Source organism: Salvelinus fontinalis, unplaced genomic scaffold (genome assembly GCF_029448725.1).
Source record: "Salvelinus fontinalis isolate EN_2023a unplaced genomic scaffold, ASM2944872v1 scaffold_0276, whole genome shotgun sequence".
In the NCBI taxonomy this organism is placed as follows: Eukaryota; Metazoa; Chordata; class Actinopteri; order Salmoniformes; family Salmonidae; genus Salvelinus; species Salvelinus fontinalis.
Window position 1 is genome coordinate 87,501 of NW_026600485.1, and position 24,000 is coordinate 111,500.

General features: G+C 49.8%; 1 protein-coding gene across 1 annotated transcript in view; it reads right to left on the minus strand.

Moving 5' to 3' along the window:
• Positions 1–24,000, minus strand: part of LOC129845319 (sister chromatid cohesion protein PDS5 homolog A) — a 128,384-nt gene that overhangs the window by 71,438 nt on the left and 32,946 nt on the right. The window contains exon 6 of the mRNA XM_055913206.1: positions 684–810. Within this exon, the coding sequence (XP_055769181.1) occupies positions 684–810 (127 nt within the window). The remainder of the gene's footprint in view (positions 1–683; positions 811–24,000) is intronic.

The window sequence follows — 24,000 nt, forward strand, 5'->3', positions numbered from 1 at the left end:
GTGAGCAGGTATCAGGTTGATCAGTGTGTTACCTTGTGAGCAGGTATCAGGTTGATCAGTGTGTTACCTTGTGAGCAGGTATCAGGTTGATCAGTGTGTTACCTTGTGAGCAGGTATCAGGTTGATCAGTGTTACCTTGTGAGCAGGTATCAGGTTGATCAGTGTTACCTTGTGAGCAGGTATCAGGTTGATCAGTGTTACCTTGTGAGCAGGTATCAGGTTGATCACTGTGTTACCTTGTGAGCAGGTATCAGGTTGATCAGTGTGTTACCTTGTGAGCAGGTACCAGGTTGATCAGTGTGTTACCTTGTGAGCAGGTATCAGGTTGATCAGTGTTACCTTGTGAGCAGGTACCAGGTTGATCAGTGTTACCTTGTGAGCAGGTATCAGGTTAATCAGTGTGTTACCTTGTGAGCAGGTACCAGGTTGATCAGTGTTACCTTGTGAGCAGGTATCAGGTTGATCAGTGTGTTACCTTGTGAGCAGGTATCAGGTTAATCAGTGTTTTACCTTGTGAGCAGGTATCAGGTTGATCAGTGTGTTACCTTGTGAGCAGGTATCAGGTTAATCAGTGTTACCTTGTGAGCAGGTACCAGGTTGATCAGTGTTACCTTGTGAGCAGGTATCAGGTTGATCAGTGTGTTACACCTTGTGAGCAGGTATCAGGTTGATCAGTGTCTTACCTTGTGAGCAGGTATCAGGTTGATCAGGATGGTGTCCAGTAGTTCCTGTGTGACTCCGTCTCCCTCCATTATTATAGAACTCATCAGATCCAACATGTGCATCTGGACCTTCTGATTATGACTGTTACTGTGGGGGGGAGAGAGGGGAAGGGAGAGAGGGGGAGAGAGGCGGGAGAGAGGCGGGAGAGAGAGGGGAGGGAGAGGGGAGAGAGAGGGGAGAGAGAGGGGAGAGAGGGGGGAGAGAGAGGGGAGGGAGGGGGAGAGAGGGGGGAGAGAGAGGGGAGGGAGGGGGGAGAGAGAGGGGATGGAGGGGGAGAGAGGGGAGAGAGGGGGGAGAGAGAGGGGAGGGGGAGAGAGGGGGGAGAGAGAGGGGAGGGGGGAGAGAGGGGGAGAGAGGGGGAGGAGAGAGGGGGGAGAAAGAGGGGAGGGAGGGGGAGAGGGTGAGGGGGAGAGGGGAGGGAGGGAGGGGGAGAGGGAGAGGGGGGGAGAGCGGGAGAGGCGAGGGAGGGGTAGTGAGAGAGAGGGAGGGGGGGGGGGGGAGAAAGGTTAGAGGGATATTTCACCTTTATTTAACCAGGTAGGCCAGTTGAGAACAAGTTCTCATTTACAGCTGCGACCTGGCCAAGATAAAGCAATGCTGTTCGACACAAACAACAACACAGAGTTACACATGGAGTAAACAAACAGTCAATAATACAGGAGAAATGTCTATATACAGTGAGTGCAAATGAGGTAAGATAAGGGAGGGTAAGGCAATAGGCCGTAGTGGGAAAATAACTACAATTTAGCATTGTAATTAGCGAGAGACAGGCTGGTATCATCACCGCTATAAAGACAGGCTGGTATCACCACTATAAAGACAGGCTGGTATCACCACCGCTATAAAGACAGGCTGGTATCACCGCCGCTATAAAGACAGGCTGGTATCACCGCTATAAAGACAGGCTGGTATCACCGCTATAAAGACATGCTGGTATCATCACCGCTATAAAGACGGGCTGGTACCACCGCTATAAAGACAGGCTGGTATCACCGCCGCTATAAAGACAGGCTGGTATCACCGCTATAAAGACAGGCTGGTATCACCCCTATAAAGACAGGCTGGTATCACCGCTATAAAGACAGGCTGGTATCATCACCGCTATAAAGACAGGCTGGTATCACCGCTATAAAGACAGGCTGGTATCACCGCTATAAAGACAGGCTGGTATCACCGCCGCTATAAAGACAGGCTGGTATCACCGCTATAAAGACAGGCTGGTATCACCGCTATAAAGACGGGCTGGTATCACCGCTATAAAGACAGGCTGGTATCACCACCGCTATAAAGACAGGCTGGTATCACCACTATAAAGACAGGCTGGTATCACCGCTATAAAGACAGGCTGGTATCACCACTATAAAGACAGGCTGGTATCACCGCTATAAAGACAGGCTGGTATCACCGCTATAAAGACGGGCTGGTATCACCGCTATAAAGACGGGCTGGTATCACCGCTATAAAGACGGGCTGGTATCACCGCTATAAAGACAGGCTGGTATCACCGCTATAAAGACGGGCTGGTATCACCGCTATAAAGACAGGCTGGTATCACCGCTATAAAGACAGGCTGGTATCACCGCTATAAAGACAGGCTGGTATCACCGCTATAAAGACGGGCTGGTATCACCGCTATAAAGACGGGCTGGTATCACCGCTATAAAGACGGGCTGGTATCACCGCTATAAAGACAGGCTGGTATCACCGCTATAAAGACAGGCTGGTATCACCGCTATAAAGACGGGCTGGTATCACCGCTATAAAGACAGGCTGGTATCACCACTATAAAGACAGGCTGGTATCACCGCCGCTATAAAGACGGGCCGGTATCACCGCTATAAAGACGGGCCGGTATCACCGCTATAAAGACAGGCCGGTATCACCGCTATAAAGACAGGCCGGTATCACCGCTATAAAGACAGGCCGGTATCACCGCTATAAAGACAGGCCGGTATCACCGCTATAAAGACAGGCTGGTATCACCGCTATAAAGACAGGCTGGTATCACCGCTATAAAGACAGGCTGGTATCACCGCTATAAAGACAGGCTGGTATCACCGCTATAAAGACAGGCTGGTATCACCGCTATAAAGACGGGCTGGTATCACCGCTATAAAGACAGGCTGGTATCACCGCTATAAAGACAGGCTGGTATCACCGCTATAAAGACAGGCTGGTATCACCGCCGCTATAAAGACAGGCTGGTATCACCGCCGCTATAAAGACAGGCTGGTATCACCACTATAAAGACAGGCTGGTATCACCGCTATAAAGACAGGCTGGTATCACCGCTATAAAGACAGGCTGGTATCACCGCTATAAAGACAGGCTGGTATCACCGCTATAAAGACAGGCTGGTATCACCACTATAAAGACAGGCTGGTATCACCACTATAAAGACAGGCTGGTATCACCGCTATAAAGACAGGCTGGTATCACCGCTATAAAGACAGGCTGGTATCACCACTATAAAGACGGGCTGGTATCACCGCTATAAAGACGGGCTGGTATCACCGCTATAAAGACAGGCTGGTATCACCGCTATAAAGACGGGCTGGTATCACCGCTATAAAGACAGGCTGGTATCACCGCCGCTATAAAGACAGGCTGGTATCACCGCCGCTATAAAGACAGGCTGGTATCACCGCCGCTATAAAGACAGGCTGGTATCACCGCCGCTATAAAGACAGGCTGGTATCACCGCTATAAAGACAGGCTGGTATCACCGCTATAAAGACAGGCTGGTATCACCGCTATAAAGACAGGCTGGTATCACCGCTATAAAGACGGGCTGGTATCACCGCTATAAAGACAGGCTGGTATCACCGCTATAAAGACAGGCTGGTATCACCGCCGCTATAAAGACAGGCTGGTATCACCGCCGCTATAAAGACGGGCTGGTATCACCGCTATAAAGACGGGCTGGTATCACCGCCGCTATAAAGACAGGCTGGTATCACCGCCGCTATAAAGACAGGCTGGTATCACCGCTATAAAGACAGGCTGGTATCACCACCGCTATAAAGACAGGCTGGTATCACCGCCCCTATAAAGACAGGCTGGTATCACCGCTATAAAGACAGGCTGGTATCACCGCTATAAAGACAGGCTGGTATCACCGCTATAAAGACAGGCTGGTATCACCGCTATAAAGACAGGCTGGTATCACCGCTATAAAGACAGGCTGGTATCACCGCTGTAAAGACAGGCTGGTATCACCGCCGCTATAAAGACAGGCTGGTATCACCGCCGCTATAAAGACAGGCTGGTATCACCGCCGCTATAAAGACAGGCTGGTATCACCGCCGCTATAAAGACAGGCTGGTATCACCGCCGCTATAAAGACAGGCTGGTATCACCGCCGCTATAAAGACAGGCTGGTATCACCGCCGCTATAAAGACAGGCTGGTATCACCGCCGCTATAAAGACAGGCTGGTATCACCGCTATAAAGACAGGCTGGTATCACCGCTATAAAGACAGGCTGGTATCACCGCTATAAAGACAGGCTGGTATCACCGCTATAAAGACAGGCTGGTATCACCGCTATAAAGACAGGCTGGTATCACCGCTATAAAGACAGGCTGGTATCACCGCTATAAAGACAGGCTGGTATCACCACTATAAAGACAGGCTGGTATCACCACTATAAAGACAGGCTGGTATCACCACTATAAAGACAGGCTGGTATCACCGCCGCTATAAAGACAGGCTGGTATCACCACTATAAAGACGGGCTGGTATCACCACTATAAAGACAGGCTGGTATCACCACTATAAAGACAGGCTGGTATCACCGCCGCTATAAAGACAGGCTGGTATCACCGCTATAAAGACAGGCTGGTATCACCGCTATAAAGACAGGCTGGTATCACCGCTATAAAGACAGGCTGGTATCACCGCTATAAAGACGGGCTGGTATCACCACTATAAAGACAGGCTGGTATCACCCCTATAAAGACAGGCTGGTATCACCGCTATAAAGACAGGCTGGTATCACCACTATAAAGACAGGCCGGTATCACCGCTATAAAGACGGGCCGGTATCACCGCTATAAAGACGGGCCGGTATCACCGCTATAAAGACGGGCTGGTATCACCGCTATAAAGACAGGCTGGTATCACCGCCGCTATAAAGACAGGCTGGTATCACCGCCGCTATAAAGACAGGCTGGTATCACCGCTATAAAGACAGGCTGGTATCACCACTATAAAGACAGGCTGGTATCACCCCTATAAAGACAGGCTGGTATCACCGCTATAAAGACAGGCTGGTACCACCGCTATAAAGACAGGCTGGTATCACCGCCGCTATAAAGACAGGCTGGTATCACCGCTATAAAGACGGGCTGGTATCACCGCTATAAAGACAGGCTGGTATCACCGCTATAAAGACAGGCTGGTATCACCGCTATAAAGACAGGCTGGTATCACCGCTATAAAGACAGGCTGGTATCACCGCTATAAAGACAGGCTGGTATCACCGCTATAAAGACAGGCTGGTATCACCGCCGCTATAAAGACGGGCTGGTATCACCACTATAAAGACAGGCTGGTATCACCCCTATAAAGACAGGCTGGTATCACCCCTATAAAGACAGGCTGGTATCACCACTATAAAGACAGGCTGGTATCACCGCTATAAAGACAGGCTGGTATCACCGCCGCTATAAAGACGGGCTGGTCTCACCACTATAAAGACGGGCTGGTATCACCACTATAAAGACGGGCTGGTATCACCACTATAAAGACAGGCTGGTATCACCGCCGCTATAAAGACAGGCTGGTATCACCCCTATAAAGACAGGCTGGTATCACCACCGCTATAAAGACGGGCTGGTATCACCCCTATAAAGACAGGCTGGTATCACCCCTATAAAGACAGGCTGGTATCACCGCCGCTATAAAGACGGGCTGGTATCACCACTATAAAGACAGGCTGGTATCACCCCTATAAAGACAGGCTGGTATCACCACCGCTATAAAGACGGGCTGGTATCACCGCCGCTATAAAGACAGGCTGGTATCACCACTATAAAGACAGGCTGGTATCACCACTATAAAGGCAGGCTGGTATCACCACTATAAAGACAGGCTGGTATCACCGCTATAAAGACGGGCTGGTATCACCACCATAAAGACAGGCTGGTATCACCGCTATAAAGACAGGCTGGTATCACCGCTATAAAGACAGGCTGGTATCACCGCTATAAAGACAGGCTGGTATCACCGCTATAAAGACGGGCTGGTATCACCGCTATAAAGACAGGCTGGTATCACCGCTATAAAGACAGGCTGGTATCACCGCTATAAAGACAGGCTGGTATCACCGCCGCTATAAAGACAGGCTGGTATCACCGCTATAAAGACAGGCTGGTATCACCGCTATAAAGACAGGCTGGTATCACCACTATAAAGACAGGCTGGTATCACCGCTATAAAGACAGGCTGGTATCACCGCTATAAAGACAGGCTGGTATCACCGCTATAAAGACAGGCTGGTATCACCGCTATAAAGACGGGCTGGTATCACCGCTATAAAGACAGGCTGGTATCACCGCTATAAAGACAGGCTGGTATCACCGCTATAAAGACAGGCTGGTATCACCGCCGCTATAAAGACAGGCTGGTATCACCGCTATAAAGACAGGCTGGTATCACCGCTATAAAGACGGGCTGGTATCACCGCTATAAAGACGGGCTGGTATCACCGCTATAAAGACAGGCTGGTATCACCGCTATAAAGACAGGCTGGTATCACCACTATAAAGACAGGCTGGTATCACCGCTATAAAGACAGGCTGGTATCACCGCTATAAAGACAGGCTGGTATCACCGCTATAAAGACAGGCTGGTATCACCACCGCTATAAAGACAGGCTGGTATCACCACCGCTATAAAGACGGGCTGGTATCACCGCTATAAAGACGGGCTGGTATCACCGCTATAAAGACAGGCTGGTATCACCACTATAAAGGCAGGCTGGTATCACCGCTATAAAGACGGGCTGGTATCACCGCTATAAAGACAGGCTGGTATCACCGCTATAAAGACAGGCTGGTATCACCGCCGCTATAAAGACAGGCTGGTATCACCGCTATAAAGAGGCTGGTATCACCGCTATAAAGACGGGCTGGTATCACCGCCGCTATAAAGACAGGCTGGTATCACCGCTATAAAGACAGGCTGGTATCACCGCTATAAAGACAGGCTGGTATCACCGCTATAAAGACAGGCTGGTATCACCGCTATAAAGACAGGCTGGTATCACCCCTATAAAGACAGGCTGGTATCACCCCTATAAAGACAGGCTGGTATCACCACTATAAAGACAGGCTGGTATCACCGCTATAAAGACAGGCTGGTATCACCACTATAAAGACAGGCTGGTATCACCGCCGCTATAAAGACGGGCTGGTATCACCGCCGCTATAAAGACAGGCTGGTATCACCGCTATAAAGACAGGCTGGTATCACCGCTATAAAGACAGGCTGGTATCACCACTATAAAGACAGGCTGGTATCACCACTATAAAGACAGGCTGGTATCACCGCTATAAAGACAGGCTGGTATCACCGCTATAAAGACAGGCTGGTATCACCGCTATAAAGACAGGCTGGTATCACCGCTATAAAGACGGGCTGGTATCACCACCGCTATAAAGACGGGCTGGTATCACCGCTATAAAGACAGGCTGGTATCACCGCTATAAAGACAGGCTGGTATCACCGCTATAAAGACAGGCTGGTATCACCGCTATAAAGACGGGCCGGTATCACCACCGCTATAAAGACAGGCTGGTATCACCACTATAAAGACAGGCTGGTATCACCGCTATAAAGACAGGCTGGTATCACCACTATAAAGACAGGCTGGTATCACCGCTATAAAGACAGGCTGGTATCACCACCGCTATAAAGACAGGCTGGTATCACCACCGCTATAAAGACAGGCTGGTATCACCACCGCTATAAAGACAGGCTGGTATCACCACCGCTATAAAGACAGGCTGGTATCACCACCGCTATAAAGACAGGCTGGTATCACCCCTATAAAGACAGGCTGGTATCACCGCTATAAAGACAGGCTGGTATCACCGCTATAAAGACGGGCTGGTATCACCGCCGCTATAAAGACAGGCTGGTATCACCGCCGCTATAAAGACAGGCTGGTATCACCCCTATAAAGACAGGCTGGTATCACCGCTATAAAGACAGGCTGGTATCACCGCTATAAAGACAGGCTGGTATCACCGCTATAAAGACAGGCTGGTATCACCGCCGCTATAAAGACAGGCTGGTATCACCGCTATAAAGACAGGCTGGTATCACCGCTATAAAGACAGGCTGGTATCACCGCTATAAAGACAGGCTGGTATCACCACCGCTATAAAGACGGGCTGGTATCACCGCTATAAAGACGGGCTGGTATCACCGCTATAAAGACAGGCTGGTATCACCACTATAAAGGCAGGCTGGTATCACCGCTATAAAGACGGGCTGGTATCACCGCTATAAAGACAGGCTGGTATCACCGCTATAAAGACAGGCTGGTATCACCGCCGCTATAAAGACAGGCTGGTATCACCGCTATAAAGAGGCTGGTATCACCGCTATAAAGACGGGCTGGTATCACCGCCGCTATAAAGACAGGCTGGTATCACCGCTATAAAGACAGGCTGGTATCACCGCTATAAAGACAGGCTGGTATCACCGCTATAAAGACAGGCTGGTATCACCGCTATAAAGACAGGCTGGTATCACCCCTATAAAGACAGGCTGGTATCACCCCTATAAAGACAGGCTGGTATCACCACTATAAAGACAGGCTGGTATCACCGCTATAAAGACAGGCTGGTATCACCACTATAAAGACAGGCTGGTATCACCGCCGCTATAAAGACGGGCTGGTATCACCGCCGCTATAAAGACAGGCTGGTATCACCGCTATAAAGACAGGCTGGTATCACCGCTATAAAGACAGGCTGGTATCACCACTATAAAGACAGGCTGGTATCACCACTATAAAGACAGGCTGGTATCACCGCTATAAAGACAGGCTGGTATCACCGCTATAAAGACAGGCTGGTATCACCGCTATAAAGACAGGCTGGTATCACCGCTATAAAGACAGGCTGGTATCACCGCTATAAAGACGGGCTGGTATCACCGCTATAAAGACAGGCTGGTATCACCGCTATAAAGACAGGCTGGTATCACCGCTATAAAGACAGGCTGGTATCACCGCCGCTATAAAGACAGGCTGGTATCACCGCCGCTATAAAGACAGGCTGGTATCACCACTATAAAGACAGGCTGGTATCACCGCTATAAAGACAGGCTGGTATCACCACTATAAAGACAGGCTGGTATCACCGCTATAAAGACAGGCTGGTATCACCGCTATAAAGACAGGCTGGTATCACCACCGCTATAAAGACAGGCTGGTATCACCACCGCTATAAAGACAGGCTGGTATCACCACCGCTATAAAGACAGGCTGGTATCACCGCTATAAAGACAGGCTGGTATCACCACCGCTATAAAGACAGGCTGGTATCACCACCGCTATAAAGACAGGCTGGTATCACCGCTATAAAGACAGGCTGGTATCACCACTATAAAGACGGGCTGGTATCACCGCTATAAAGACAGGCTGGTATCACCGCCGCTATAAAGACGGGCTGGTATCACCGCTATAAAGACAGGCTGGTATCACCGCTATAAAGACAGGCTGGTATCACCGCTATAAAGACAGGCTGGTATCACCGCTATAAAGACAGGCTGGTATCACCACCGCTATAAAGACAGGCCGGTATCACCACCGCTATAAAGACAGGCCGGTATCACCACTATAAAGACAGGCCGGTATCACCGCTATAAAGACAGGCCGGTATCACCGCTATAAAGACAGGCCGGTATCACCGCTATAAAGACAGGCCGGTATCACCGCTATAAAGACAGGCTGGTATCACCGCTATAAAGACGGGCTGGTATCACCCCTATAAAGACGGGCTGGTATCACCGCTATAAAGACAGGCTGGTATCACCGCTATAAAGACGGGCTGGTATCACCACCGCTATAAAGACAGGCTGGTATCACCGCTATAAAGACAGGCTGGTATCACCGCTATAAAGACAGGCTGGTATCACCGCTATAAAGACAGGCTGGTATCACCGCTATAAAGACGGGCTGGTATCACCGCTATAAAGACAGGCTGGTATCACCGCTATAAAGACAGGCTGGTATCACCGCTATAAAGACGGGCTGGTATCACCACCGCTATAAAGACGGGCTGGTATCACCGCTATAAAGACAGGCTGGTATCACCGCTATAAAGACAGGCTGGTATCACCGCTATAAAGACAGGCTGGTATCACCGCTATAAAGACGGGCCGGTATCACCACCGCTATAAAGACAGGCTGGTATCACCACTATAAAGACAGGCTGGTATCACCGCTATAAAGACAGGCTGGTATCACCACTATAAAGACAGGCTGGTATCACCGCTATAAAGACAGGCTGGTATCACCACCGCTATAAAGACAGGCTGGTATCACCACCGCTATAAAGACAGGCTGGTATCACCACCGCTATAAAGACAGGCTGGTATCACCACCGCTATAAAGACAGGCTGGTATCACCACCGCTATAAAGACAGGCTGGTATCACCCCTATAAAGACAGGCTGGTATCACCGCTATAAAGACAGGCTGGTATCACCGCTATAAAGACGGGCTGGTATCACCGCCGCTATAAAGACAGGCTGGTATCACCGCCGCTATAAAGACAGGCTGGTATCACCCCTATAAAGACAGGCTGGTATCACCGCTATAAAGACAGGCTGGTATCACCGCTATAAAGACAGGCTGGTATCACCGCTATAAAGACAGGCTGGTATCACCGCCGCTATAAAGACAGGCTGGTATCACCGCTATAAAGACAGGCTGGTATCACCGCCGCTATAAAGACAGGCTGGTATCACCACCGCTATAAAGACAGGCTGGTATCACCCCTATAAAGACAGGCTGGTATCACCGCTATAAAGACAGGCTGGTATCACCGCTATAAAGACAGGCTGGTATCACCGCTATAAAGACAGGCTGGTATCACCGCCGCTATAAAGACAGGCTGGTATCACCGCTATAAAGACAGGCTGGTATCACCGCTATAAAGACAGGCTGGTATCACCGCCGCTATAAAGACAGGCTGGTATCACCCCTATAAAGACAGGCTGGTATCACCGCTATAAAGACAGGCTGGTATCACCACCGCTATAAAGACAGGCTGGTATCACCGCCGCTATAAAGACAGGCTGGTATCACCGCCGCTATAAAGACAGGCTGGTATCACCGCCGCTATAAAGACAGGCTGGTATCACCGCTATAAAGACAGGCTGGTATCACCGCTATAAAGACAGGCTGGTATCACCGCCGCTATAAAGACAGGCTGGTATCACCACCGCTATAAAGACAGGCTGGTATCACCGCTATAAAGACAGGCTGGTATCACCACTATAAAGACAGGCTGGTATCACCGCCGCTATAAAGACAGGCTGGTATCACCGCCGCTATAAAGACAGGCTGGTATCACCGCTATAAAGACAGGCTGGTATCACCGCCGCTATAAAGACAGGCTGGTATCACCGCCGCTATAAAGACAGGCTGGTATCACCACCGCTATAAAGACAGGCTGGTATCACCGCTATAAAGACAGGCTGGTATCACCGCTATAAAGACAGGCTGGTATCACCGCTATAAAGACAGGCTGGTATCACCGCTATAAAGACAGGCTGGTATCACCACCGCTATAAAGACAGGCTGGTATCACCGCTATAAAGACAGGCTGGTATCACCGCTATAAAGACAGGCTGGTATCACCGCTATAAAGACAGGCTGGTATCACCGCTATAAAGACAGGCTGGTATCACCGCTATAAAGACAGGCTGGTATCACCGCTATAAAGACAGGCTGGTATCACCGCTATAAAGACAGGCTGGTATCACCGCTATAAAGACGGGCTGGTATCACCGCTATAAAGACGGGCTGGTATCACCGCTATAAAGACAGGCTGGTATCACCGCTATAAAGACAGGCTGGTATCACCGCTATAAAGACAGGCTGGTATCACCACTATAAAGACAGGCTGGTATCACCACTATAAAGACAGGCTGGTATCACCGCCGCTATAAAGACAGGCTGGTATCACCGCCGCTATAAAGACAGGCTGGTATCACCGCTATAAAGACAGGCTGGTATCACCGCTATAAAGACGGGCTGGTATCACCGCTATAAAGACAGGCTGGTATCACCGCTATAAAGACAGGCTGGTATCACCGCCGCTATAAAGACAGGCTGGTATCACCGCTATAAAGACAGGCTGGTATCACCGCTATAAAGACAGGCTGGTATCACCGCTATAAAGACAGGCTGGTATCACCGCTATAAAGACGGGCTGGTATCACCGCTATAAAGACAGGCTGGTATCACCGCTATAAAGACAGGCTGGTATCACCGCCGCTATAAAGACAGGCTGGTATCACCGCCGCTATAAAGACAGGCTGGTATCACCGCTATAAAGACAGGCTGGTATCACCGCTATAAAGACAGGCTGGTATCACCGCCGCTATAAAGACAGGCTGGTATCACCGCTATAAAGACGGGCTGGTATCACCGCTATAAAGACGGGCTGGTATCACCGCTATAAAGACAGGCTGGTATCACCGCTATAAAGACAGGCTGGTATCACCACTATAAAGACAGGCTGGTATCACCGCTATAAAGACAGGCTGGTATCACCGCTATAAAGACAGGCTGGTATCACCGCTATAAAGACAGGCTGGTATCACCGCTATAAAGACAGGCTGGTATCACCGCTATAAAGACAGGCTGGTATCACCACCGCTATAAAGACGGGCTGGTATCACCGCTATAAAGACGGGCTGGTATCACCGCTATAAAGACAGGCTGGTATCACCACTATAAAGGCAGGCTGGTATCACCGCTATAAAGACGGGCTGGTATCACCGCTATAAAGACAGGCTGGTATCACCGCTATAAAGACAGGCTGGTATCACCGCCGCTATAAAGACAGGCTGGTATCACCGCTATAAAGAGGCTGGTATCACCGCTATAAAGACGGGCTGGTATCACCGCCGCTATAAAGACAGGCTGGTATCACCGCTATAAAGACAGGCTGGTATCACCGCTATAAAGACAGGCTGGTATCACCGCTATAAAGACAGGCTGGTATCACCGCTATAAAGACAGGCTGGTATCACCCCTATAAAGACAGGCTGGTATCACCCCTATAAAGACAGGCTGGTATCACCACTATAAAGACAGGCTGGTATCACCGCTATAAAGACAGGCTGGTATCACCACTATAAAGACAGGCTGGTATCACCGCCGCTATAAAGACGGGCTGGTATCACCGCCGCTATAAAGACAGGCTGGTATCACCACTATAAAGACAGGCTGGTATCACCGCTATAAAGACAGGCTGGTATCACCGCTATAAAGACAGGCTGGTATCACCACTATAAAGACAGGCTGGTATCACCGCTATAAAGACAGGCTGGTATCACCGCTATAAAGACAGGCTGGTATCACCGCTATAAAGACAGGCTGGTATCACCGCTATAAAGACAGGCTGGTATCACCGCTATAAAGACGGGCTGGTATCACCGCTATAAAGACAGGCTGGTATCACCGCTATAAAGACAGGCTGGTATCACCGCTATAAAGACAGGCTGGTATCACCGCCGCTATAAAGACAGGCTGGTATCACCGCCGCTATAAAGACAGGCTGGTATCACCACTATAAAGACAGGCTGGTATCACCGCTATAAAGACAGGCTGGTATCACCACTATAAAGACAGGCTGGTATCACCGCTATAAAGACAGGCTGGTATCACCGCTATAAAGACAGGCTGGTATCACCACCGCTATAAAGACAGGCTGGTATCACCACCGCTATAAAGACAGGCTGGTATCACCACCGCTATAAAGACAGGCTGGTATCACCGCTATAAAGACAGGCTGGTATCACCACCGCTATAAAGACAGGCTGGTATCACCACCGCTATAAAGACAGGCTGGTATCACCGCTATAAAGACAGGCTGGTATCACCACTATAAAGACGGGCTGGTATCACCGCTATAAAGACAGGCTGGTATCACCGCCGCTATAAAGACGGGCTGGTATCACCGCTATAAAGACAGGCTGGTATCACCGCTATAAAGACAGGCTGGTATCACCGCTATAAAGACAGGCTGGTATCACCGCTATAAAGACAGGCTGGTATCACCGCTATAAAGACAGGCCGGTATCACCACCGCTATAAAGACAGGCCGGTATCACCACTATAAAGACAGGCCGGTATCACCGCTATAAAGACAGGCCGGTATCACCGCTATAAAGACAGGCCGGTATCACCGCTATAAAGACAGGCCGGTATCACCGCTATAAAGACAGGCTGGTATCACCGCTATAAAGACGGGCTGGTATCACCCCTATAAAGACGGGCTGGTATCACCGCTATAAAGACAGGCTGGTATCACCGCTATAAAGACGGGCTGGTATCACCACCGCTATAAAGACAGGCTGGTATCACCGCTATAAAGACAGGCTGGTATCACCGCTATAAAGACAGGCTGGTATCACCGCTATAAAGACAGGCTGGTATCACCGCTATAAAGACGGGCTGGTATCACCGCTATAAAGACAGGCTGGTATCACCGCTATAAAGACAGGCTGGTATCACCGCTATAAAGACGGGCCGGTATCACCACCGCTATAAAGACAGGCTGGTATCACCACTATAAAGACAGGCTGGTATCACCGCTATAAAGACAGGCTGGTATCACCACTATAAAGACAGGCTGGTATCACCGCTATAAAGACAGGCTGGTATCACCACCGCTATAAAGACAGGCTGGTATCACCACCGCTATAAAGACAGGCTGGTATCACCACCGCTATAAAGACAGGCTGGTATCACCACCGCTATAAAGACAGGCTGGTATCACCACCGCTATAAAGACAGGCTGGTATCACCCCTATAAAGACAGGCTGGTATCACCGCTATAAAGACAGGCTGGTATCACCGCTATAAAGACGGGCTGGTATCACCGCCGCTATAAAGACAGGCTGGTATCACCACCGCTATAAAGACAGGCTGGTATCACCCCTATAAAGACAGGCTGGTATCACCGCTATAAAGACAGGCTGGTATCACCGCTATAAAGACAGGCTGGTATCACCGCTATAAAGACAGGCTGGTATCACCGCTATAAAGACAGGCTGGTATCACCGCCGCTATAAAGACAGGCTGGTATCACCGCCGCTATAAAGACAGGCTGGTATCACCACCGCTATAAAGACAGGCTGGTATCACCCCTATAAAGACAGGCTGGTATCACCGCTATAAAGACAGGCTGGTATCACCGCTATAAAGACAGGCTGGTATCACCGCTATAAAGACAGGCTGGTATCACCGCCGCTATAAAGACAGGCTGGTATCACCGCTATAAAGACAGGCTGGTATCACCGCTATAAAGACAGGCTGGTATCACCGCCGCTATAAAGACAGGCTGGTATCACCCCTATAAAGACAGGCTGGTATCACCGCTATAAAGACAGGCTGGTATCACCACCGCTATAAAGACAGGCTGGTATCACCGCCGCTATAAAGACAGGCTGGTATCACCGCCGCTATAAAGACAGGCTGGTATCACCGCCGCTATAAAGACAGGCTGGTATCACCGCTATAAAGACAGGCTGGTATCACCGCTATAAAGACAGGCTGGTATCACCGCCGCTATAAAGACAGGCTGGTATCACCACCGCTATAAAGACAGGCTGGTATCACCGCTATAAAGACAGGCTGGTATCACCACTATAAAGACAGGCTGGTATCACCGCCGCTATAAAGACAGGCTGGTATCACCGCCGCTATAAAGACAGGCTGGTATCACCGCTATAAAGACAGGCTGGTATCACCGCCGCTATAAAGACAGGCTGGTATCACCGCCGCTATAAAGACAGGCTGGTATCACCACCGCTATAAAGACAGGCTGGTATCACCGCTATAAAGACAGGCTGGTATCACCGCTATAAAGACAGGCTGGTATCACCGCTATAAAGACAGGCTGGTATCACCGCTATAAAGACAGGCTGGTATCACCACCGCTATAAAGACAGGCTGGTATCACCGCTATAAAGACAGGCTGGTATCACCGCTATAAAGACAGGCTGGTATCACCGCTATAAAGACAGGCTGGTATCACCGCTATAAAGACGGGCTGGTATCACCGCTATAAAGACAGGCTGGTATCACCGCTATAAAGACAGGCTGGTATCACCGCTATAAAGACAGGCTGGTATCACCGCTATAAAGACAGGCTGGTATCACCGCTATAAAGACGGGCTGGTATCACCGCTATAAAGACGGGATAGTATCACCGCTATAAAGACAGGCTGGTATCACCGCTATAAAGACAGGCTGGTATCACCGCTATAAAGACAGGCTGGTATCACCGCTATAAAGACAGGCTGGTATCACCACTATAAAGACAGGCTGGTATCACCGCCGCTATAAAGACAGGCTGGTATCACCGCCGCTATAAAGACAGGCTGGTATCACCGCTATAAAGACAGGCTGGTATCACCGCTATAAAGACGGGCTGGTATCACCGCTATAAAGACAGGCTGGTATCACCGCTATAAAGACAGGCTGGTATCACCGCCGCTATAAAGACAGGCTGGTATCACCGCTATAAAGACAGGCTGGTATCACCGCTATAAAGACAGGCTGGTATCACCGCTATAAAGACAGGCTGGTATCACCGCTATAAAGACGGGCTGGTATCACCGCTATAAAGACAGGCTGGTATCACCGCTATAAAGACAGGCTGGTATCACCGCCGCTATAAAGACAGGCTGGTATCACCGCCGCTATAAAGACAGGCTGGTATCACCGCCGCTATAAAGACGGGCTGGTATCACCGCTATAAAGACGGGCTGGTATCACCGCTATAAAGACGGGCTGGTATCACCGCTATAAAGACGGGCTGGTATCACCGCCGCTATAAAGACAGGCTGGTATCACCGCCCCTATAAAGACAGGCTGGTATCACCGCCCCTATAAAGACAGGCTGGTATCACCGCCCCTATAAAGACAGGCTGGTATCACCGCTATAAAGACAGGCTGGTATCACCGCTATAAAGACAGGCTGGTATCACCGCTATAAAGACAGGCTGGTATCACCGCTATAAAGACAGGCTGGTATCACCGCTGTAAAGACAGGCTGGTATCACCGCTATAAAGACAGGCTGGTATCACCGCCGCTATAAAGACAGGCTGGTATCACCGCCGCTATAAAGACAGGCTGGTATCACCGCCGCTATAAAGACAGGCTGGTATCACCGCCGCTATAAAGACAGGCTGGTATCACCGCCGCTATAAAGACAGGCTGGTATCACCGCCGCTATAAAGACAGGCTGGTATCACCGCCGCTATAAAGACAGGCTGGTATCACCGCCGCTATAAAGACAGGCTGGTATCACCGCCGCTATAAAGACAGGCTGGTATCACCGCCGCTATAAAGACAGGCTGGTATCGCCGCTATAAAGACAGGCTGGTATCACCGCTATAAAGACAGGCTGGTATCACCGCTATAAAGACAGGCTGGTATCACCGCTATAAAGACAGGCTGGTATCACCGCTATAAAGACAGGCTGGTATCACCGCTATAAAGACAGGCTGGTATCACCGCTATAAAGACAGGCTGGTATCACCGCTATAAAGACAGGCTGGTATCACCGCTATAAAGACAGGCTGGTATCACCGCTATAAAGACAGGCTGGTATCACCACTATAAAGACAGGCTGGTATCACCACTATAAAGACAGGCTGGTATCACCGCTATAAAGACGGGCTGGTATCACCGCCGCTATAAAGACAGGCTGGTATCACCGCTATAAAGACGGGCTGGTATCACCACCGCTATAAAGACGGGCTGGTATCACCGCTATAAAGACAGGCTGGTATCACCGCTATAAAGACAGGCTGGTATCACCACTATAAAGACGGGCTGGTATCACCGCCGCTATAAAGACAGGCTGGTATCACCACTATAAAGACAGGCTGGTATCACCGCTATAAAGACGGGCTGGTATCACCGCCGCTATAAAGACAGGCTGGTATCACCGCTATAAAGACGGGCTGGTATCACCACCGCTATAAAGACGGGCTGGTATCACCGCTATAAAGACGGGCTGGTATCACCGCTATAAAGACAGGCTGGTATCACCGCTATAAAGACGGGCTGGTATCACCGCCGCTATAAAGACAGGCTGGTATCACCGCTATAAAGACGGGCTGGTATCACCGCTATAAAGACGGGCTGGTATCACCGCTATAAAGACAGGCTGGTATCACCGCTATAAAGACAGGCTGGTATCACCGCTATAAAGACAGGCTGGTACCACCACTATAAAGACAGGCTGGTATCACCCCTATAAAGACAGGCTGGTATCACCGCTATAAAGACAGGCTGGTATCACCACTATAAAGACAGGCTGGTATCACCGCTATAAAGACAGGCCGGTATCACCGCTATAAAGACGGGCTGGTATCACCGCTATAAAGACGGGCTGGTATCACCGCTATAAAGACAGGCTGGTATCACCGCCGCTATAAAGACAGGCTGGTATCACCGCCGCTATAAAGACAGGCTGGTATCACCGCTATAAAGACAGGCTGGTATCACCACTATAAAGACAGGCTGGTATCACCCCTATAAAGACAGGCTGGTATCACCGCTATAAAGACAGGCTGGTACCACCGCTATAAAGACAGGCTGGTATCACCGCCGCTATAAAGACAGGCTGGTATCACCGCTATAAAGACAGGCTGGTATCACCGCTATAAAGACAGGCTGGTATCACCGCTATAAAGACGGGCTGGTATCACCACTATAAAGACAGGCTGGTATCACCGCCGCTATAAAGACGGGCTGGTATCACCGCTATAAAGACGGGCTGGTATCACCGCTATAAAGACAGGCTGGTATCACCGCTATAAAGACATGCTGGTATCACCCCTATAAAGACAGGCTGGTATCACCACCGCTATAAAGACAGGCTGGTATCACCGCCGCTATAAAGACAGGCTGGTATCACCGCTATAAAGACAGGCTGGTATCACCGCCGCTATAAAGACGGGCTGGTATCACCGCTATAAAGACGGGCTGGTATCACCGCTATAAAGACAGGCTGGTATCACCGCTATAAAGACATGCTGGTATCACCCCTATAAAGACAGGCTGGTATCACCACCGCTATAAAGACAGGCTGGTATCACCGCCGCTATAAAGACAGGCTGGTATCACCGCTATAAAGACAGGCTGGTATCACCGCCGCTATAAAGACGGGCTGGTATCACCGCCGCTATAAAGACAGGCTGGTATCACCGCTATAAAGACAGGCTGGTATCACCACTATAAAGACAGGCTGGTATCACCGCTATAAAGACAGGCTGGTATCACCACTATAAAGACAGGCTGGTATCACCACTATAAAGACGGGCTGGTATCACCACTATAAAGACAGGCTGGTATCACCACTATAAAGACAGGCTGGTATCACCACTATAAAGACGGGCTGGTATCACCGCTATAAAGACAGGCTGGTATCACCGCTATAAAGACAGGCTGGTATCACCACTATAAAGACAGGCTGGTATCACCGCTATAAAGACAGGCTGGTATCACCGCCGCTATAAAGACAGGCTGGTATCACCGCCGCTATAAAGACAGGCTGGTATCACCACTATAAAGACAGGCTGGTATCACCGCTATAAAGACAGGCTGGTATCACCGCCGCTATAAAGACAGGCTGGTATCACCGCCGCTATAAAGACAGGCTGGTATCACCACTATAAAGACAGGCTGGTATCACCGCTATAAAGACAGGCTGGTATCACCGCCGCTATAAAGACAGGCTGGTATCACCGCCGCTATAAAGACGGGCTGGTATCACCGCTATAAAGACGGGCTGGTATCACCGCTATAAAGACAGGCTGGTATCACCACTATAAAGACAGGCTGGTATCACCGCCGCTATAAAGACAGGCTGGTATCACCGCCGCTATAAAGACAGGCTGGTATCACCGCCGCTATAAAGACAGGCTGGTATCACCGCCGCTATAAAGACGGGCTGGTATCACCGCTATAAAGACGGGCTGGTATCACCGCTATAAAGACAGGCTGGTATCACCACTATAAAGGCAGGCTGGTATCACCGCTATAAAGACGGGCTGGTATCACCGCTATAAAGACAGGCTGGTATCACCACTATAAAGACAGGCTGGTATCACCGCCGCTATAAAGACAGGCTGGTATCACCGCTATAAAGACAGGCTGGTATCACCACTATAAAGACAGGCTGGTATCACCGCTATAAAGACAGGCTGGTATCACCACTATAAAGACAGGCTGGTATCACCACTATAAAGACGGGCTGGTATCACCACTATAAAGACAGGCTGGTATCACCACTATAAAGACAGGCTGGTATCACCACTATAAAGACGGGCTGGTATCACCGCTATAAAGACAGGCTGGTATCACCGCTATAAAGACAGGCTGGTATCACCACTATAAAGACAGGCTGGTATCACCGCTATAAAGACAGGCTGGTATCACCGCCGCTATAAAGACAGGCTGGTATCACCGCCGCTATAAAGACAGGCTGGTATCACCACTATAAAGACAGGCTGGTATCACCGCTATAAAGACAGGCTGGTATCACCGCCGCTATAAAGACAGGCTGGTATCACCGCCGCTATAAAGACAGGCTGGTATCACCACTATAAAGACAGGCTGGTATCACCGCTATAAAGACAGGCTGGTATCACCGCCGCTATAAAGACAGGCTGGTATCACCGCCGCTATAAAGACGGGCTGGTATCACCGCTATAAAGACGGGCTGGTATCACCGCTATAAAGACAGGCTGGTATCACCACTATAAAGACAGGCTGGTATCACCGCCGCTATAAAGACAGGCTGGTATCACCGCCGCTATAAAGACAGGCTGGTATCACCGCCGCTATAAAGACAGGCTGGTATCACCGCCGCTATAAAGACGGGCTGGTATCACCGCTATAAAGACGGGCTGGTATCACCGCTATAAAGACAGGCTGGTATCACCACTATAAAGGCAGGCTGGTATCACCGCTATAAAGACGGGCTGGTATCACCGCTATAAAGACAGGCTGGTATCACCACTATAAAGACAGGCTGGTATCACCGCCGCTATAAAGACAGGCTGGTATCACCGCTATAAAGAGGCTGGTATCACCGCTATAAAGACGGGCTGGTATCACCGCCGCTATAAAGACGGGCTGGTATCACCGCTATAAAGACAGGCTGGTATCACCGCTATAAAGACAGGCTGGTATCACCGCTATAAAGACAGGCTGGTATCACCGCTATAAAGACAGGCTGGTATCACCCCTATAAAGACAGGCTGGTATCACCCCTATAAAGACAGGCTGGTATCACCACTATAAAGACAGGCTGGTATCACCGCTATAAAGACAGGCTGGTATCACCACTATAAAGACAGGCTGGTATCACCGCCGCTATAAAGACAGGCTGGTATCACCGCCGCTATAAAGACGGGCTGGTATCACCGCCGCTATAAAGACAGGCTGGTATCACCACTATAAAGACAGGCTGGTATCACCGCTATAAAGACAGGCTGGTATCACCACTATAAAGACAGGCTGGTATCACCACTATAAAGACAGGCTGGTATCACCGCTATAAAGACAGGCTGGTATCACCGCTATAAAGACAGGCTGGTATCACCGCTATAAAGACAGGCTGGTATCACCGCTATAAAGACAGGCTGGTATCACCGCTATAAAGACGGGCTGGTATCACCGCTATAAAGACAGGCTGGTATCACCGCTATAAAGACAGGCTGGTATCACCGCTATAAAGACAGGCTGGTATCACCGCCGCTATAAAGACAGGCTGGTATCACCGCCGCTATAAAGACAGGCTGGTATCACCACTATAAAGACAGGCTGGTATCACCGCTATAAAGACAGGCTGGTATCACCGCTATAAAGACAGGCTGGTATCACCACCGCTATAAAGACAGGCTGGTATCACCACCGCTATAAAGACAGGCTGGTATCACCGCTATAAAGACAGGCTGGTATCACCGCTATAAAGACAGGCTGGTATCACCGCTATAAAGACAGGCTGGTATCACCGCTATAAAGACAGGCTGGTATCACCACCGCTATAAAGACAGGCTGGTATCACCGCTATAAAGACAGGCTGGTATCACCACTATAAAGACGGGCTGGTATCACCGCTATAAAGACAGGCTGGTATCACCGCCGCTATAAAGACGGGCTGGTATCACCGCTATAAAGACAGGCTGGTATCACCGCTATAAAGACAGGCTGGTATCACCGCTATAAAGACAGGCTGGTATCACCGCTATAAAGACAGGCTGGTATCACCGCTATAAAGACAGGCCGGTATCACCACCGCTATAAAGACAGGCCGGTATCACCACCGCTATAAAGACAGGCCGGTATCACCGCTATAAAGACAGGCCGGTATCACCGCTATAAAGACAGGCCGGTATCACCGCTATAAAGACAGGCCGGTATCACCGCTATAAAGACGGGCCGGTATCACCGCTATAAAGACGGGCTGGTATCACCCCTATAAAGACGGGCTGGTATCACCGCTATAAAGACAGGCTGGTATCACCGCTATAAAGACGGGCTGGTATCACCACCGCTATAAAGACAGGCTGGTATCACCGCTATAAAGACAGGCTGGTATCACCGCTATAAAGACAGGCTGGTATCACCGCTATAAAGACGGGCTGGTATCACCGCTATAAAGACGGGCTGGTATCACCGCTATAAAGACAGGCTGGTATCACCGCTATAAAGACAGGCTGGTATCACCGCTATAAAGACAGGCTGGTATCACCGCTATAAAGACAGGCTGGTATCACCGCTATAAAGACAGGCTGGTATCACCGCTATAAAGACAGGCTGGTATCACCGCTATAAAGACGGGCTGGTATCACCACCGCTATAAAGACAGGCTGGTATCACCGCTATAAAGACAGGCTGGTATCACCGCTATAAAGACAGGCTGGTATCACCGCTATAAAGACGGGCCGGTATCACCACCGCTATAAAGACAGGCTGGTATCACCACTATAAAGACAGGCTGGTATCACCACTATAAAGACAGGCTGGTATCACCGCTATAAAGACAGGCTGGTATCACCACTATAAAGACAGGCTGGTATCACCGCTATAAAGACAGGCTGGTATCACCGCTATAAAGACAGGCTGGTATCACCGCTATAAAGACAGGCTGGTATCACCGCTATAAAGACAGGCTGGTATCACCGCCGCTATAAAGACAGGCTGGTATCACCGCTATAAAGACAGGCTGGTATCACCGCCGCTATAAAGACAGGCTGGTATCACCACCGCTATAAAGACAGGCTGGTATCACCCCTATAAAGACAGGCTGGTATCACCGCTATAAAGACAGGCTGGTATCACCGCTATAAAGACAGGCTGGTATCACCGCTATAAAGACAGGCTGGTATCACCGCCGCTATAAAGACAGGCTGGTATCACCGCTATAAAGACAGGCTGGTATCACCGCTATAAAGACAGGCTGGTATCACCGCCGCTATAAAGACAGGCTGGTATCACCGCTATAAAGACAGGCTGGTATCACCACCGCTATAAAGACAGGCTGGTATCACCGCCGCTATAAAGACAGGCTGGTATCACCGCCGCTATAAAGACAGGCTGGTATCACCGCCGCTATAAAGACAGGCTGGTATCACCGCTATAAAGACAGGCTGGTATCACCGCCGCTATAAAGACAGGCTGGTATCACCGCCGCTATAAAGACAGGCTGGTATCACCACCGCTATAAAGACAGGCTGGTATCACCACCGCTATAAAGACAGGCTGGTATCACCGCTATAAAGACAGGCTGGTATCACCACTATAAAGACAGGCTGGTATCACCGCCGCTATAAAGACAGGCTGGTATCACCGCCGCTATAAAGACAGGCTGGTATCACCGCTATAAAGACAGGCTGGTATCACCGCTATAAAGACAGGCTGGTATCACCGCTATAAAGACAGGCTGGTATCACCGCCGCTATAAAGACAGGCTGGTATCACCACCGCTATAAAGACAGG